This window comes from Numida meleagris, chromosome 1 (assembly GCF_002078875.1).
Source record: "Numida meleagris isolate 19003 breed g44 Domestic line chromosome 1, NumMel1.0, whole genome shotgun sequence".
Lineage (NCBI taxonomy): Eukaryota > Metazoa > Chordata > Aves > Galliformes > Numididae > Numida > Numida meleagris.
The window spans coordinates 55101020-55118892 of record NC_034409.1 but is presented as its reverse complement, the minus strand read 5'-3'; the positions used below and the strand labels follow the sequence as shown (position 1 = coordinate 55118892).

Here is a 17873-nt window from a genome sequence, read left to right as displayed (position 1 = left end):
ATATGTCTTATGCCTCTGCACATCACAGCCCATCACTAGACCCTCTCCAGCAACTCAGCACCCCCCCCGAATTAGGACGGCCCTAAAACCAGATGCCATTATCTAGGTGCAGCAGGCTCTGCACTTCACAGGGTGCACCACGAGCTTTGTTATTCACAATGGGAGCAGAGCATTAAATAGAAAATAAGAAATCTGCTGAGTAGGTGCCATGGCACACAATGGGCACCGTCCATCTTTGGAGACCAATCCCATTTCCACCACTAATGTCCCCCATGTGCCCTAATTAACAGGTAGACGTGCAGCCTGGCTTCCTGAGCACACAGCCTTTCCGAGTACAACCACCTTCACGCTGTCAAACACCACTGATTTGTTTCCTCTATGGTCTCGATCCAAGGGAGGTCATTAAGCAGGTCTCAGTCTAAGTGAATGCTCAGCCTGGCTCAGCCACTGTTGCTGACTGCTCTGCTTCCCCCGGCAATTTGGCAGCGGTCACACATGCTTCAAAGCAACCCGACCCCGTTCTGTCAGTGCATGGGGCTAAGGAAGCCACCACCATCCACAGCCTCTGCAACACCCACATGACAGGGATGTGGATGCCTGCTGCTGCCCCACGAAAGCACAACTGTGGAGCCCAGAGGGACACAAGGGGATGGCAGCTGCACCGGGCACTGTGTGGGCACAAGCTCTGCCATCACTTCCCAACCTTTCATCTGGATGAAAAAGCACTTCCTTTAATCCTACTGTAATTTGAAAAATAAATTCTGGGAAATGAGGAGGACAAGAGAAAAAAAAATTAAGCACATGCAGCCAGCAGCAGAGTGGAAACTGGAGCATCTGCTTCCCAGAGTGCTGCGTAGGGCTGTTCTCGCTGGCTGCCCTGCACAGAACTGCACACAAAGCTCCTGGTGGCACACAGAAATAGCTCAGCTTTCCGGCTGCACTTACAGCTTTGCCAAAGCTTGAAATTTTTGAAAAATTAGATTCAGGTTTCATTCTGCCTAAAGGACAACGTATCCTCGAGCCACCTCCCCAAACCGCATGCAGATCAAATGGAAAAGAAAGAAGTCTGTCGAAAGAGAAGAACCAACTTTATTTTGCCTATTGAGGTGATGCACAACAGAGCCTTCCCCATGGCCGGGCTGCAGTGTGCAGGGCTGCAGGGTGGGGGGCTTCTCCCGTCATGGCACTGCTGGGCCTGGCACAGTCCCCGGGGCTGAACATGGAGTTGAATAGAGACAATAGTTTCATTCCACGATCCATCTGAGGTCAGGATGGAGGGCTCTGAGCGCCCCGATCTAGCTGTGGGTGTCCCTGTTCTGCTACCCTCCTTCCTGGGTTTGGAGCTGTACGAGATTTATTAAGACTATTTCCTTCAGTAATATGGAAGGAAGTAACAGTTCTGCTGTTGCGTCTTAATGGACTTTGCTATTTTATCATAAAAATGTTACTGCTGTGTACGCAATAAGATTTTATGTGCAATATGTATGGCTCCTCCAGCAGATGCTTTTAAGCCTCCCTTTTTCACGTTAGGAAAATTCCAAAAATTAACGCCGCAATTATTTTTTATGGAAAAAACCTCAAAGTCAACGGTGCAGAAGGAACAGCTGAGGGAAATTCAGGCAAGAAATTAACTCTGTGTAACTGTGGAAAAGGAATGGGAGGAAATTTAAGATGCAAAACCTCTGCAGAAAGTCCTGGGAGTTTCATTATGAGATATTTAGAATTAAACGAAAGAAAAGCATTCCAATTACAGCAAAGCGAGCAACGCTGCTTGGCTTATGGCAGCGTGGCTTGGGCTGCCTGGCCAGTCTTTGGCAGGAGGTGGATACAGAGCTACAAATGACCCACACAGAACATGAATGAGCATTTCCACGCTGGGAAATGCAGCCGGGTGACGGCACACAGGCTCCCTCCAAGTTTCTCAGTGCAGAGTTCCACGCTTTTGTATGCAGCATCGGGATTCCGGCCTCATTTTTCATGAGTGTAAAGGTGTCAGGTGGGAAGCACTCAGGTCAGCACTTCTGAAATAATCTCTTGCTTTCAGGCTTAAGACATTTTGTGCTCTGTTTAGAATGGTAGAGGCTCCACCTGAAGCCAGTAGGAACAGTGTCCTCCGTGCCTTCACCCAGGCTGAGGCTGCAGTCAGCCTCGTGCTCGCAGGTGCTGTCCCTGTCCTTGCGATGGGTGTTACTGCCAACTCCTCTTTTATTATTAAATTGTCATGCAAAGGGAACTTTTCAGGTGAACAGAGATTTGCAGCTGGAGACAGAGATGCTCTTTTGCCCTCCAGCAGAACATTTCAGGAGCTGTATTCAGCCAGGTGTGCTCCTGCTTAAAAATAAAATAATGCACTCACATTTTCCTTTGATCCAATAGAGCCTCGGGATAATTAGCTGAAGAGATGTCGGTGATGGCTAATGGTTTCCTTCTGCACCAGAGATCTTATTGATACGATCTGGATGTACTTCAGGACAGAAGCAAACTGAATGCTGCTGTGCTGTGTTGCTCGGTGCTTCCCTTCTCTTTGGGGCTATGAGGCAGCAGAGAAGCATCCTGAAGCCACGCATCCCAGCCCTCTGCTGCTCACAGTGGTTTATTTTTAACAAATGACCATCAGAGTCTGCTATGCAGAGTAAACGTGGCTGCCTCTGTTTTTTGTCCCAAACTTGAAAAGTTTTATAGCGTAGAATCACAGAACATCCTGAGTTGGAAGGGACCCACAAAGATCAAGTCCAACCCCTGGTTCCACATAGCACCACCCAAAAGCCAAACCCTGTGTCTGAGAGCAGTGTCCAAAGCTTCCTGAACTCCAGCTGTTTGGGGCCATGCCCACTGCCCTGCGCAGCCTGTTCCATGCCCAGCATCCTCTGGTGCAGAACCTGTCCCTAACCCCCAGCTGCCCCTCCCCTGACACAGCTCCATGCCGGGCCCTGTCGCTGTCACAGAGAGCAGAGCTCAGCGCTGCCCCTCCGCTCCCTGTGAGGAGCTGCAGCTGCCATGAGGCCTCCCCTCAGCTCCTCTGCTCTGGGCTGAGCCAACCCAGGGCCCTCAGCCACTCCTCATGCATCTTCCCCTCCAGACCTGTCACCATCGTCGCAGCCCTCCTTTGGGTGCTCTCTAATAGCTTTATGTTCTTAGACTGTGGCCCCAAACCCACACCCAGTGCTCAGGTGAGGCCACATAGCACAGAGCAGAGCGGGACAACTCTTTCCATCGCCCACTGGCAGTGCTGGGCCTGGGGCACCCCAGGGTACGGTGGCCCTTTGGGCTGCCAGGGCACGCTGCTGGCTCATGTTTAATATGCTGTTAGCTGGAACCCCCAGAATGGTATGAAGGCAATTAAATGAAGGCAGGAGACATGACCATGCACATAGGTGAGGGATGCGCCTGGCCATGACTCAATCTGGCAGCAGGGCAGCTGCAGGTATGCTGTGGCTCCGAGAAAAATCAGGGAACTACAAATTATCTCAGTGCTGAACACCTCAGGTTGGTAATCTGCCACAAAAGTGGGTGAGATGCTGTTGGAGTTGAACAAGAATTACCAGTCGTAAAGGTGAGCACTTACAGTGTTTATCAAAGGAATACAAAGGAATACCCTCTCTCACAGTCATGAGAGACTTCTTAGGGGAACAGGACATTATTTTGTTTCTGGCAAGGAGTGCTGCAAACATTCAGGTTTGTTTCTTTTAGTGCTGTTTTGAAAGCTATACATATTCCAGAGGCATGTTTGCATTAATCAGGGCTTTAAGTGCAGTTTCTGTATCTATTAAACATTTATGTAATGCAATAATCTCATCAGAAGGACTTTAAAATATTTACATGCCTTAATAAATGTTTAAAATTTTTTGTACCAGTGGAACTGGACTTCCTTTGAGCCAGCAGACATGTCTGCATCTTCCTGTGTTTCCAGCAAGAATTGAGAACATGGAGAGCAGCGCCATCCCAAAGGGCAGCAAGGTAAAGGAGGAAGGAAGCAGACGGTTGAGACACCGTGCATGGGGCAGAGCAAAGGGTTGGATAAACCGTTGTGCAGGCATTTTTTCTTTCCCAGTTTTCCATAAAAAATCTTACCCTGCAGCCTGTATAAGCTATACCATGAACACAGTGGTTGTATGGGCAACTGCTCTTCCAACCAGGGAGCTGACAGAAATGAAGTACTGCATGTTGAGGATAGTGCCATTCCTATCTAGTGCCATATTCAGTTCCATGCCAAGATTCTACAGTCAGGCTTTGCTCTAAGCAAGGAAGTTAGATCTCCCTGAGAGGCTAACATAGTCACAGATCATTTCAGTCTCATGCACAGAGTACATAACCAGACATGGTATCTAGACAAGCCACGTTTCATGTTTTTTGGCATGGTTGTCTTACAGTGATTTATGAAAAGTCTTCAAAAATTTAATCAGCTTTCAACTATGAGCAAAGGCCAGCTGGAAATTAAACCTAGGAATGAGAGTGTCTTTCAGCATCTGAATTCACAGCATTTTAAATCTTTCATTTTGTATAAATGCCATGCAGGGCTTTTTGGCAGGGCTTTGTTTGTTTGCTTTCAAAGGCCTTGATGTCTTCTACTCCAGAGGAGGATCATAGTTTCCACAGCACTTAGTGCAAAGACGCAATCTCAAAGCATTAAGAGTCTAAGTAATTGAGATCTCAAATGGGACACAGAGGGAAGAGTGATCAGCTGATCTTTAAACATTAGCTAAATACAGTTGACTTGCATCTGCAAATCATCTACCCTTTTGTACATGAATTCAGATAATCTTGGTACCTGAGTTGTCCTCAGATCATTAATGTGGTCAGGTTTAAAGAGCTAACTTCTATTTTGGAAAATCAACAAATTTCAGAGATAGACTTCTATTGTAAGTGAAAGCTACCATCCATCTCTCTAGAACTAGAATTAATCAGACATGTCTACATTTTCACTTACTTAGTAAAACTTCATTGAGTAATAATTGGGTCAGTACTCAAAACAATTGAAATGAAGCATTTAACATTAACTCCAGAACTTTGGATGCTCTAAGAGAGGGGAAAAAAAAATTGGTTGTGTCAATACCGGGCCAAACACTTGCTTCAAAGAGAAACTGGAAAATACAGCTATGCATGATCTAAAGGCAGCTACAGCAAGAGGATTCTCAGGAAAGCAGCCTACTGGATGATTGCTTTCCAAGTATAAATTGACCTTGTACAAGTGTTATTGATCGTGATTTTTGGAAAACCATTTAGAATGTCAATATTACTAGAATGCTGTTCTACTTCAGCCAGAACACAGCAACAACTTCATTAATCAAAACCAGGAGGCACCAGAAAATATGAGTAAACAGACAAATCTTTCTTACTCCTTGTTCACAGTAAAACTTGTCATGTAAATCAGAGAAGTTGTAGATATTAAATTTCAAGGCGCTACTAAGAAGTAAGTTATTCCCAAAGATGTCAAACAAATAATTCATTCAGGACTCTCTTTCACTAGTAAGAAGATTTAAAATTATTGAAGGAAAGCACTTCCTTGGCCTCTCAAGACTTTTATCAAGTCTTGTGGAGGGAACAAACCCTCGACAGAGCAATCTGAAGAATATTTAATCACATTAACGGGCTAGTTAAATGACAGAAGAAGCATGTTTCAGGTATGGTTTGAGCTGAGAAACAGAAGTGTAAATAGAGCATATGATGAACTCTCCTGCATATTACGTTAACAACTAGCAGGACTGAAAACAAATTAAATTTTTAACTGCAGAGAAAGTAAAGCCCATCCAGCATAGGGGTACAGCTCTATTTCCACTTGAGAAACTCACTGTCCTCCAAGCCTGACAATGCTGAATAACTAAGGGCTACACTACTGCTCTTGGGTACCCACACAAAATATGGTAATTTTGCATATTTATTAAACATTTTGGTTCTTAGCTTTAATCATGTTTTACTCGTGTTCTGTTAATACAAGATTTTCTAGAGCATCCTGCATGACGTGATCAAATTTTCATTAAATTCAACACACTTTCTGTTGTAAATATGAGAATGATGCATTAATGAGAAAACAGGCCTCTGCTAGTTATTTCCCCCAGCCTTCATATATTGAAAGCTGATGTAGAGTATATATGGGAAAATGATGCTCCAAAAGATGACAGAGGAATAGATGGACTTGGTTAGGAATGGATTAGAGATCACAATTAAAACAACATATTGTATCATGGAGCAACCTAGCCAAAAAGAGAAGAAAAATCCCTCTGGAGACTTCTTGTACCTTCAGTAGTGCTTTTGAGCATCATTGTGCTCTTTTCTTAGCCATTTATAATTTAATTAGAATATTCTATTGATATTTTCTGCTTCTCTAAAGAGACTACCCACTTTACAATAGCAATGTTACTATAATAATGAATTTCAAACATTCTATTTCACTCGTGCTTCCTAATGCGTGTATTTTGCATTACTCGCATGATGCTCCCAACTGAAGTCAAATAGCAAATCCATTAAAAAGATGATAGGTCTTATTTTGAGGCCTGATTCTTCAAAGTAGACTGCATTTATAAGGCCTTAATCCTCATGCCATTTTAATCTTTTTATAAGAAAAGTCTAATTTAGTTGGCAAATTGTGAAAAGAATTGTGATTAATTTGCTGCTCACCAGTTTTTCATCATCGACATTCTAAAAGCTCCAGAGAAACTAATGCAATTAAACACTGGAGTGAAAGAGGAGATCACAAATTTAAACCTCTCAGATTAATGGAAGATGTATAGCGATGCTGAAAAACTCAAAATGTTGGTCTAAATAGGTTAAAAGAAGCAACCTCCCCTGCGTCCAGCGATGCTGTAATAAGGCTGTGGAGCTATCCTGGCTACTCTAAAAATAAGCTGGAGTAATTCAGTAACTCAGTAGGTGGGAAAGATCATTTCAAAGCACTACACAGAAAATCAAAAAAATATACGGTTTAAAATACTTCTGACTCCAAATTTCAAAGATGTATTTAGTTGTAGTTTAAGAAATGAAATTTTCCCCTTTCAAGCACACTCACAGAACAATTGAGATGGTCACAAAATTCCTCAAAATGCCAAACAAAGCCCATTTCAGATAACTTGCCTTTACTTCTATTTACCATACGGATATTTCTGAAGCAGAGAAAAAAAGAGCAGACAGTGGGAATGGCCACTCCATAGGAGCACTCCAGCTATTACTCAGCATCAGGTAAGAGATAGTAGCTCATAAAGGCAAAGCCAATGGAGTTTCTGGCTGGCCTTGCTCATCAGAAGAATGGAAATGGTACAAGAAGTTGCAGGAGGAGCTTTAAGAGGAATTGCAGTTTAATTGCAGGTGAATAAGGAAATATGAGTAAGAACGAAATAAAGAAAATGCTACATGCTGACATAAAAATCAAATAGATGTGAATCAATCGTAGCCCTAATTAGACAAGAAAATACTAAGGGAGGTACGAAAGAATATTCTTCACGAAGAAGGGAGGAAAATATTTAATTCATTTTAGTATAAAGAGTGATCATTTTATCTGCAAGATTATAAAATATGGCTGTTTTGATAACGAGAGAGTAACATCTCAGGATATACCTTTCAGTTGAGTGCCATGAATAGTACAAAAAGGGACTCGCTATCCTGTCTTTAATAGAATTTTACTAACAGTTCTTATACACATGCAGAAAAGAAACTGACTTATACGAGGACAGGCACAAAAATCAAGTTAGTGGTCTACTGTAGCAAAGTTGACTTGACCAGAGTTAAAATCGGTCTAAGGGAGTACAGTTTTTGAGCAGATGACAGATTCTCTTGGATACAATAACTCTTTTGTGCCTTCTCCCACGTTATCATCATGCAATGGGGTAATACACCCTCCAAAACTTGCTCATAAGGGTTTTTCTCCTTCATAATATTGTGCAGAAGAGCTAGCAAACCTGCATGTTTTTTAAATGCCCCTTCCACGTAGGAATCAAAACCTTTCCACATCATAGATTATTTATTCCTTGCCCTTCAAGATGTATATTTCTGCTTTTCAAATTTCACTGAATTTGTCCCATGTGACATTTCTTCCCCAATTCTGCAGTCCGATCACTCAGCCGTTTACCAGCAGGCTGTAACACCAGTTGTTGCTTATTTACCGTGAAAATATTGAACACAGTAAGGATCCTGCCATGGCCAAACAGCACGATGCGCTCATGCATCATATAAGCACAGATCACAAGTATCTCAAGAAATTTTAATTTTTAAGAATCTTGCAATTCATTTAAAAAGGGCTTTCAAATCCAGTAACTCCAATGAGAAAAGCGTTTGAAATAGTAATTTAGTTGATTCAGATGGCAGTTCTATCAGAATAAAAAAATCTTGCACCTAAGTCTGTACCAAAAGCAAATAGCCATGAATGAAAACAAATAGATAAGAAAAAGAATGAATTACATCTAGTCCATTTTAAACAATTTAATAGGAGCATTTCCTGCAATGCTACATACAACTATTTTAAATAACATTAATACAAACTAAGAGAAGTCAGAGAACTTGAAGTTAGAAAGATTTCATCTTTCACGTAACAAAAGACATGATACATACGATTCATTCAAACAACTATGTCATTTAGCTCTAGGAAAAAGCTCAAATAAAAAATTTTAAATGAGGATGTTAAGTCAGGCATCTAAATCCATGTCTAGGCACTGAATAGCTGGTTTAATTTTCAGAATTACAATTTCGATTTCCACAGAGTTTAAGGTGACCAACATCTACAGAAGCCCCATTACCGCTTATGCACTTAATTAACTTAATTCATCTGAGTAGGTCCATCAAATTAAAAGGGACAGTTTATATCCATAAATTGCAGGACAAATGTTTACAGATTTACAACTTATGCTGATATGTGGATTTAGCTGTCTAATTTAAGTCTCAAAATTTAAAACTTTTGATCATGACATTTAAAATCTGAGTTATGTAATTCTGCCTTTAGGATGTATGCTATAGTATTTAAAAAACACATGCCATGAGGAATTTCCAGCAGATTATAAACCAGAGCAGTTAGTATATTGTTTTCAAAGGAGCAACCAGAGTCTTCATGATCAATGCATTGTTTGAAATACTGAGGTATGGAAATAAGATAAATCATTTCTTATGAACAATATTACTTCTAGAGTTTGAAAGCAGAAATCCTGTTAGCAAGAATGGAGGTTTCTGCTTGGAAGTGGATGATGTAGACAGCTCTGGAATTTCAGAAGTTTATGTAACTTCCTAAGTGCCCAAAATAGCAATGTAATCTTTTACACCCCAAATTTTAGTCAGGGATAAGCATTTGTGTTTGAATCAGCACCTCTAAATACTTCCTTCAAGTTAGGATACTGGCCATCACAACACTGTTAATATCAGTCAGTTAAACATGTTTTTTCAGTTGCTAAATGAAAAGACTCTTTCCAGCAAAAGGAGTTTTAATAATTCATCCATTATTATTGATCAGATCAGTCTTACATTATAGGTCTTCACCACACTCTTGTTCTAATACATTACATCAGTAAAATAATTAGGTTGCTTTTTTAAGCAGAAAGAAAAAGGGCTCAGTCGTCCAGACACTTTTCAAGTGTCTGATTTTATAAATGATGATGGTCATATTAGTATACATGAGGCTTGTGACAAAACATTTAAACAATCAGGGGACAAATCACTCTAACGGTTATTATTGATATCAAGTTTGCAGTGGTCAGAGTTACAGCACTGAAATGGCAAGATAAGAACATATCAACTAATCAGGTCTATGAAAGAGAACTCATCTGAGGTCTTCTAACCACTTCTGTGGAAAGATGAGAACACACACCCACTTTTGTATTAGGGAAGAAAAACAAGGTAAGCCACTGATTGTTTTTTACCCTCTTCTTAGTCACCACTGAATGAGAAATTAAGAGATTGTTCTGTTTTGCATTAACAGGTAAGAAACAGTTCTTTTAAAAGACCAGATATTTTAAAAATGTAGAGCTTGATAAAGGATTGATGTGTCCTTCACTGTGTCTACTCAGATGTTTTCAGCTAGCAGCCATCCACCTTGTTTTCAGTCTAAGGGTCTCAAATCCCCTCCTACATCCATCCTTTTTTACAAAACCAAACCAAACCAAACCAAACCAAAATGATTAAGGCTGTTTCATATCTGTGTCAAATTGATTTACTTAGACCATTTGGTCTAAGTAACCATTTTGAGGACCATCAAGTCGAATGATTGCTCGTCTCAATATTCCAGGAAAAGTCATTGCATCCACTGAAATAATTAGTCTCCGACATCACCATCTCTGTCACCTATGAGCCACAGAAAATGAAAACCTACGGCTAATAAGGCAGTTCCAAGCAGATCTCCCAGTGCAGTAAGATAAGGGATAGAAAAACTGTCAGGATCCTTTCCTTTTTTCCAGAAGTGGTGCACCATCCAGTCAGCAATCCATAACAGAGTAAACACCTATGGAACAACAAACAACCAAAATCTGTATTATTCCCACTGGAATTACACTGTAAAAGAGCTGACAATATCATTTTAATATTGAGTGATATTGTACATGAATGATTTTGAAAAATATAAACAATCAATGTGAATTAACTTTAGATTAAAACTACCTAACAGTAGGGACACAGATATTTATCCAACTTCTCCTAGAAAATCATGTGCACAGGAAGGAAGAACACAATGAGTCACTGACAGCATTCTTCATCCAGTCTGTGCTTGCAAATTTCTGACAGTCATAAGAAAGAACACCAACAAAATGTGCAATTGCACTTCCTACACATGACATCACTCTGTGTGCAGTGAGGACATAAATGGGGTTTCAAGATCACATACAACTGACTGGTGTTACTCAGATGAGAGCGCTTGACACAGGCATAGCTCTTGTTTCCACAAATCTAGATCAGAGATGAAATGAGATATGGTATAAAGAATATGGGGTCAGATTAAGAACAACTTCATCTGGATTATATGAAACACCAAGAATGACCCAGACACCACTTTTGTGAAGGAAATATCATTTTCACCCCTTCTGTATGAGGCACACCTGCAATATATATTATGAAACTGTCGCTCCAGGGTGAATTTGTCCCAAAGACTCATTCCCAACTGTGAGTGTCTGAACATTCTAGAGGTTTGATTTTAATATCAAAGGTATGCATAATTATTAATCCATTTTTAGAAAAGAATTCTTTTCATGTTACGCAGCTGTATGGTAAGAGATTCTGGTTCAGCGGAATCATGTGGTGTGACATGGCACAAGATGAATGGAGAAAAGACCACTAACTGAGCTTCCATTTCTTGTGTCTTCTAAAGAGCTGCTTAAACTGAGATAAATGTGTTTTATGCATTTTAGCTAATCAGATCTTTAGGAAGGGTAAACTTAACGAGTTATTACCATATTCATGATCAAAAAGTCTTACAATGTACATACAGAAGGACAGTAACAAAAATAGTAAAAAGTAGAAAATTCACATTTTATTCCATAAATGATCAGTTCTTTGAATTGAAAACATTTATATATGTATGCATTCATTTAATGAAACACTGAAATGCTATTTGCCAGACACTTCCCCATAATACAAACTACTGTAAAACAAATGTCAAAAAAAAAAAAAGAACTTTTTGAAAAGTTCAAATATTCAATTTTTGCTGCGCAGAAGGATATTTTAAAACACAAACCCAAATTTCTAATTACAAAAAAAAAAAGTGGGGGAGGGAGGAGGAAGAGTATTTGCTTAGCGAAAAATGCATGGCTTATTTATATAAACATATCTTCTGAAAAAGGAACTCTGTAGTCTAAGCTAATTATGCAAGTCCTAGGTGCGCTGACTGGAATCCAAACAAATATATTTAAAACAGATGTTTTCTTTGGAAGATTATCAGATTCTTTCAGTCGGCTCCTTCTTCTATCGTGGACAAAAAGAGGTCTGTTTATGAAAGATACTGTATAGTAACATCACCTACAGGATGCACACAATATTCTGTAGTGCCCCACAGCTACAATAGCTCTGCATGTTCTATTAGAAGATAAGAGTACTCGCTGCTAATAATTCATATTTCACAATCACTTAGACATGACGTGCACAGTCCAACTTAAATGACGGTGTATATTTTTTGTCTTTTAAAAGTAATGACAGATACTGTGTTAACTGATGACTATAACAGTAGATGACAGCAGTTGGGACACAGTGCTTACAGGATAAGTTATGAGACTGCAGTCTATCAGCCTTTATTTTGAGGAAATGCTATTATCGAGCATTTGCACACCTACAGGCTCACTAACATTTAGGAATTATACAGATCTGTTTTCGGAAATGGTAAGTAGTCGGTAAGAAATATATGGCCACAGTAGCTGTTGTTGAAAGATAGAAGTCAATTAGTGTAACTTAAATCTTTAATGAGATTTTGCTTCTAAACGTTAAGAGGCAGAAATCAAAGTCATCAATTGACAAATTTTTTGTCAAATTTTTGACAAAAATAAGCTCTACTATGAGTTTGCTGGCTTTTTTTGAAAGTAAGATAATTCTTGCATTTAATAAGAAAAGTGATGTGCAAAGATCTAACAGGTAAAATAAAAGGAGAAGTGTAAAGGAGAGCAAAGTCTAATAAAAAAGAAAGGTTTCTTAGGCACAGGTGGAAACTTATGTAAGAGACATTTTAAGGCAGTTTAGTGCCACAGCACTTCTCATTTGCTGGGATTTGTTGGTGACCTATACACACTTCAACAAATTCACGCATATGGCATAGTAGTATAACTACAGTTTACTTCTATTCTTCTCTCATTCTGTGAATAAGCCTTCATAGCTCAAGTTGAAAGCCAACTGTTCTTCAGGGAAAAAACAAAGATGTCCTCATTACAGAAAAGTAATAAAAAAACCCACCATAAAATGCTGTAGGAAAGTGAGAAGAAATGCTTGGAAAGGTACCACCAACATCCACCTCTGATATCGTGGGCCAACATCATAAAACAGAAGGCATTACTTTTAGAGCAGATTCTGTATAATTATTACTGAAAACCTCCAGTTAAGGATCTCTAAATGTGTCCTGACTGACATCATTCTCATCTGAGTTATGGTTGAGGTTTTTAGCGGCTTTGACCCTTCATTATGTTAATGATGAAATCACACATTTCTCAGATTTTAAATAGCTTTGGATATCTTAATTCAAAACTAAGAAGGAACTGTAAAGCACTCAATAGATTTACACTGAACTTACTTGCTGAATCTCCATTGTCTACAGCCAAAATTCTGTAGGCTGAGCAGGGTCTACATAGGTAACATGTCCAGGGAAACAACTCAGTGTCTATCTTCTCCAAACATGCAATCACTTCCTTCAGTGGCTGGCTGTAAAAACCCCCACTGTTCCCTCTTGCTATTGGTATTTTAGTTATCCTGTGGTTTGGAACCACTGATTTAATTTCTTTGGTAGCGAATATAGATACCTTGCAGAAGATCCAGCCTGCTCGTTAGACAACATCTTGCTTCTCCAACAACACTCATCAATAACGAACACACTTCACTAGCCTTCTGTCCTTCTGGACTCAATCCAAGTACACGAACAGATATAGCAAGGAGTTTTGGCACATCTATACACAAAAGTCTCACCAGTTTAACTTAAATCAGTTTCCAATTGCAGTGAGACATAAGTTCAGTTTTGCATTGTTTCCCTCTAACTCTGTAGCGAATCTGTTGAGAGCAAGGACAGAAGTCAATCTGCAAACTGAAGATTCTGGCAACAGTCATTCAATTCCCAATACAAAACCTTTATACTGCATGTATACCGGCAATGTGAAGAATTAGTTGCTTTCTATCTGAAGCGCACAACTCTATGGTATCTAAGCAATTAGCATAACATACATTTATGTACGACTAACACCTCATTTAAGTAAATAAAGATGATACTATTTTAGCTAAAGGTGTTTCTTAATGAATATAATTGCTATCAGTGCAATTGTTTGTGAACTTTCATTTTTTTTAAATTATTATTTCACAGTTTAAATCCAAATTCCACAGACAGTCTTCCTGCTTTCTCAGTAGCTTTGTCAGACATCCTGTGATCAAGGCAGTCCTAACTTCAGGCTGTTCACCAGTCTGAATTAGGAATGCAACCCAGACCATTAACCCTTCAGGTACGCTCAGCCTACGGTAGCTGTAGCACAACTCAGTGTGTCGTCCTACTACACGACCTCACAGAGGCAAAAATGTTATATTCCTGCTGATGACTTTGTAGGAGTCTTCTACCACAGGCAGCAACACCCCTGGAAGTGACAGAGCTAGTGATGTCCACATTCAGATCCTAATGAATCTAACAAGTCTGTTTCTCATGCTGCAATGAAAAAGCATTGAAAGGGCAGAATTGTCCAGGTTTGGGCCTTAGTTTCCATACTGCCTTCAATCACGAAGTCTCCCTTAGCAGTTATATCCTCTACACTTTGAAAGTGACCTTTCATAACAGAAAAAGCTATTTTTAAAATGCAACAATGTTTTCTCTATAAACACAACTTTCCTTATTTCTGTATAATGTACAGTATACCCCGTAGCAATGCAAGCAATGCACCTGAGTGACTGGAAAGGATGGAGCCAGGATCCACCCCTTCCCAGACCCCATTTAAGGGTTGGAAGTGGAGGTGAGGGTATCTTGCTGGAGAACTCTATCTCCTGGAGGCCTTCTAAAGGTAAGCAGATTTTTTTTCCTTTGTTTCTGTGTCCACAGCTGCTATGTTAGGCTTGTCCTCACTGGCTGCAGTCTGGGATTGTGCTACCCTGCTATTATTACTATACTTTCCATCCCATTACAGCATTACAATACCCCATGATTTATTTGATTTATTCTTTCACATTGTAGAGGCTTGCACTGTAATTAGAACCCTCGGACAACGGAGAAGTCCAAAACATTTTTAATGTGAACGGAAAGTCACTATGAGCATTGCTGAATTCTTGATTTTTCTATTACCCAAACACCACTGAGGCGCTGCAGAGGTCTCTTCCCAGGAGTAGACACCTGATCTTTATTGCATAAGAACAACCGCATTTTAGAATTACTAATTTGCTTGGTAATAGCTCTGGGAGCCTCTTATTGTTTGTTTATTCCCCGAGTATTTAATGTAACTGTGTGCTCAGATTTGGTTAGGAGGTGTGAAAATTCCTCAGAGGGCGTTTTACTGGCTCAGGGAGAAGATTAAGAACAGAGGCTGCCTTTGAGCGCTCAGAGCAGTGTGCCAGGACTAATGGCAGTTCCAGAGCTGCTCTCATTCTGCTGCAGGTTGACAAGACAGAAGGTGAAACTCGGCTTAGTGCAGAGCTTCATACAATTAAAAAATACTTGTGCCCTTTAAGATAGAGGAGGATGACAGCTTAATAATTAACATATTTTTTTTGTTGGTCCAAGCCAAATTGTAACTTCATGCAGCATACTGGTGTATTTTTGTAAAATTCTCAAGAAAACAGCATTCCTCTTAAACAGATACCACTCACTAAATTTAACCCTCATTTAAAATCAATATACTGGTTTCATTAACACAGGATGGCTTCCCAACTACTATATGCTACACTATATGAAGTACCCTGCATACCTACAGATATCTTGTACGTAGGCGATCTTCCTCAAAATATTTTTATTTTGTTCTTTTCTAAGGTGCTGCCACTCATAAACACATACCAGACTTGAGCATAAAAATTTCAAATGCAGATTAATATGAATGTGTGCAGTTTTCCCCATGCTTATGAAGCTCTAGTCTCACTGAAATGGAAGCGATTTTTGCCTTGGATTTCAATAGAACCAAATTATAAATTTATATCTCAAGAACATATCAAGAATATTCATTTATTACAAGAGAAGAAACAACTGTGCTGTTAAAGTTGGGAAAACTAAATAAACTAAAACAGTTTCTGGGTTTTCTTACATCTAGAAACCCTGAACTGTTTTGTTTGAGGAGGATCAGATAGAGAAATTGCAGACTGTGATACTGGCTACTCATGTTATTTAAAATACCTCACTTTAAAGTTTTTTGAGAAACAACCGCCATATCCAGTGAACCTGTACTTTGTTTTACTACAAAGTGTATTTGGGGTCAATAATAACTAAATCATACCATTGCATGTCATAATAATAACTTATTTACTATAAATATTTCAATTACATGATGTTCAGGAGACAGAATATCTGAGTACAGGTAGGAAGCAAGTAAAGAAGGTGCTAGGTATTGGTGTTTTGAAACTTTATAGAGCAGCGCAAGTAAATTCCTCATTGTCTCCATTTTAAACATCAGAAATAAAACACGGACCCTGAAGTTAATTAAAAATCTATTTTAGCCCTCTCTAAAATATGTCAGGACTGAGTACAAATATTTCTTCTCCTTGAGAACTGAGAAATGTGCAATTGTACAACCACAGTAGGGAAGCTCATCAGACTGAGAGGTAAATAAAATATTTTCAAATTTAAGGGTTAAAGTAAGAATACTCTCTGAAAACTTAAAATCTGCTATAATCATAGGTATGCAAAACCACAATAACTACTACTAGAAAAATGTTGGAATAATGGAAAATAGGAAAAGATTCTAGTTAAATATTTTCAGGTGTCAAAAAACATGGGGTTCCAAATTGTAAATCTATCAAGACCAGTAAGAATTTACAGTGTGCAATACTATTACTTGGTTTCAAATCTCAAATTGCCTGCTGTAGCTAAAGACAGAAGGTAAATGGGAAAATAATCTATTAAAGCAAGATGGGAGGGGAAAGCTGTATGTCTGCTTTCCTACATGAAAAAAACAAGAAAATTAGATGTGGCCTTATAGACTTCAAAGGAAATACATGACTGTAAAAGTGAATACTCTGATCAGACCTTAAAGTTAGGAAAATTAACTTTACATGTTTATTTGTTCCAGCACTGGGCCTGAACAGCCACGTGATCCAAAAGTCCTGCTCTAATGCCTCAATTTAGAACTTCCCCATTTCTCATCTTACCGTTTATTTTTGCTTCAAAAGAAAATGCTTGTAGCCCTGAACATATCTACAACTGTAGATTTGTGAACAGGAGGACCATATGGATTTCATAAGGATTTGTCTTGAGCTTGACTCTCATTTGAAGTCTTTGAAATCTGTTACTGGCTGAAATTACACTTCAGTCTTACCTACAGTAACGGCACTAACAGGGACTCTTTTGCCCAGCTGTTTTCATTAAGCTTATAGGGACTTTAGTCACTGAGAATGAATGGTATTACTTCCTTGGGAAAACAGTGTAATACAAGTGGTAAGGCTGGAAACTAGGAATGGCACAGAAGAGGAAAATGAAAAGTAATAGTTCTATAATTTTTACTATGACTTAAATGCAAAACGTGGAACTTTTGATGTAACGGTCTATGAAAAGAGTATGGAATTCTCATATAGAATTAAAATAGTAGCAGTCTTCAAGGCCTATTGTCATTGAAATAGCTGTGCAATAAACACAGACAATTGGAAGATTAAAATCATGGTTTTTTTTTCATGACCTTATTGGTGATAATGCTGTTAGTATTTTAAAACCAAGTTGGTCACATTTGAGAAGCACTATATTTATATTGAACATATGGATATTGCCACCATATTTTGATTGTGTAATGTGAACATCTTGATACTCTTTTTAAAGTGCAGTGAAACATTCCAGTTAATTCAGCCAAGTTTTAGCTAAGAAATGGCTGTGGATTTAGTAAAAACATTTCATTTTATACTACTAATTTCTAGGAGAAATTGTTTCACGTTGTCAACGGTTTACGGGCGTTAGGCCCGATTCCGTGACAAAGGGGACGGGGGACCCACGGGCCCACGTCCCGGGAAAAGGGGAAAGGGGAAAAGGGTAGGGAGATGGCCCTGAGAGCAAAGAACAACGGCAACAATCTGAGGAGAAACAAACTAATTTACTAAATAAGATATCAGAATGCAAA

General features: G+C 39.2%; 1 protein-coding gene across 4 annotated transcripts in view; it reads right to left on the bottom strand.

Annotated features, from left to right (window-relative positions):
* The window catches only part of SLC41A2 (solute carrier family 41 member 2), a 51209-nt gene continuing 41513 nt past the window's right edge, over positions 8178-17873 (bottom strand). For 3 of the 4 annotated variants that reach the window (XM_021386988.1, XM_021386981.1, XM_021386974.1), the window contains one exon: positions 8385-10411. In XM_021386988.1, coding sequence (XP_021242663.1) covers positions 10226-10411 — 186 coding nt within the window. In that variant the 3' untranslated portion in view covers positions 8385-10225. Of the gene's footprint in view, positions 10412-17873 lie in introns of all 4 variants that reach the window. The other variant, XM_021386998.1, reaches the window with a different exon arrangement.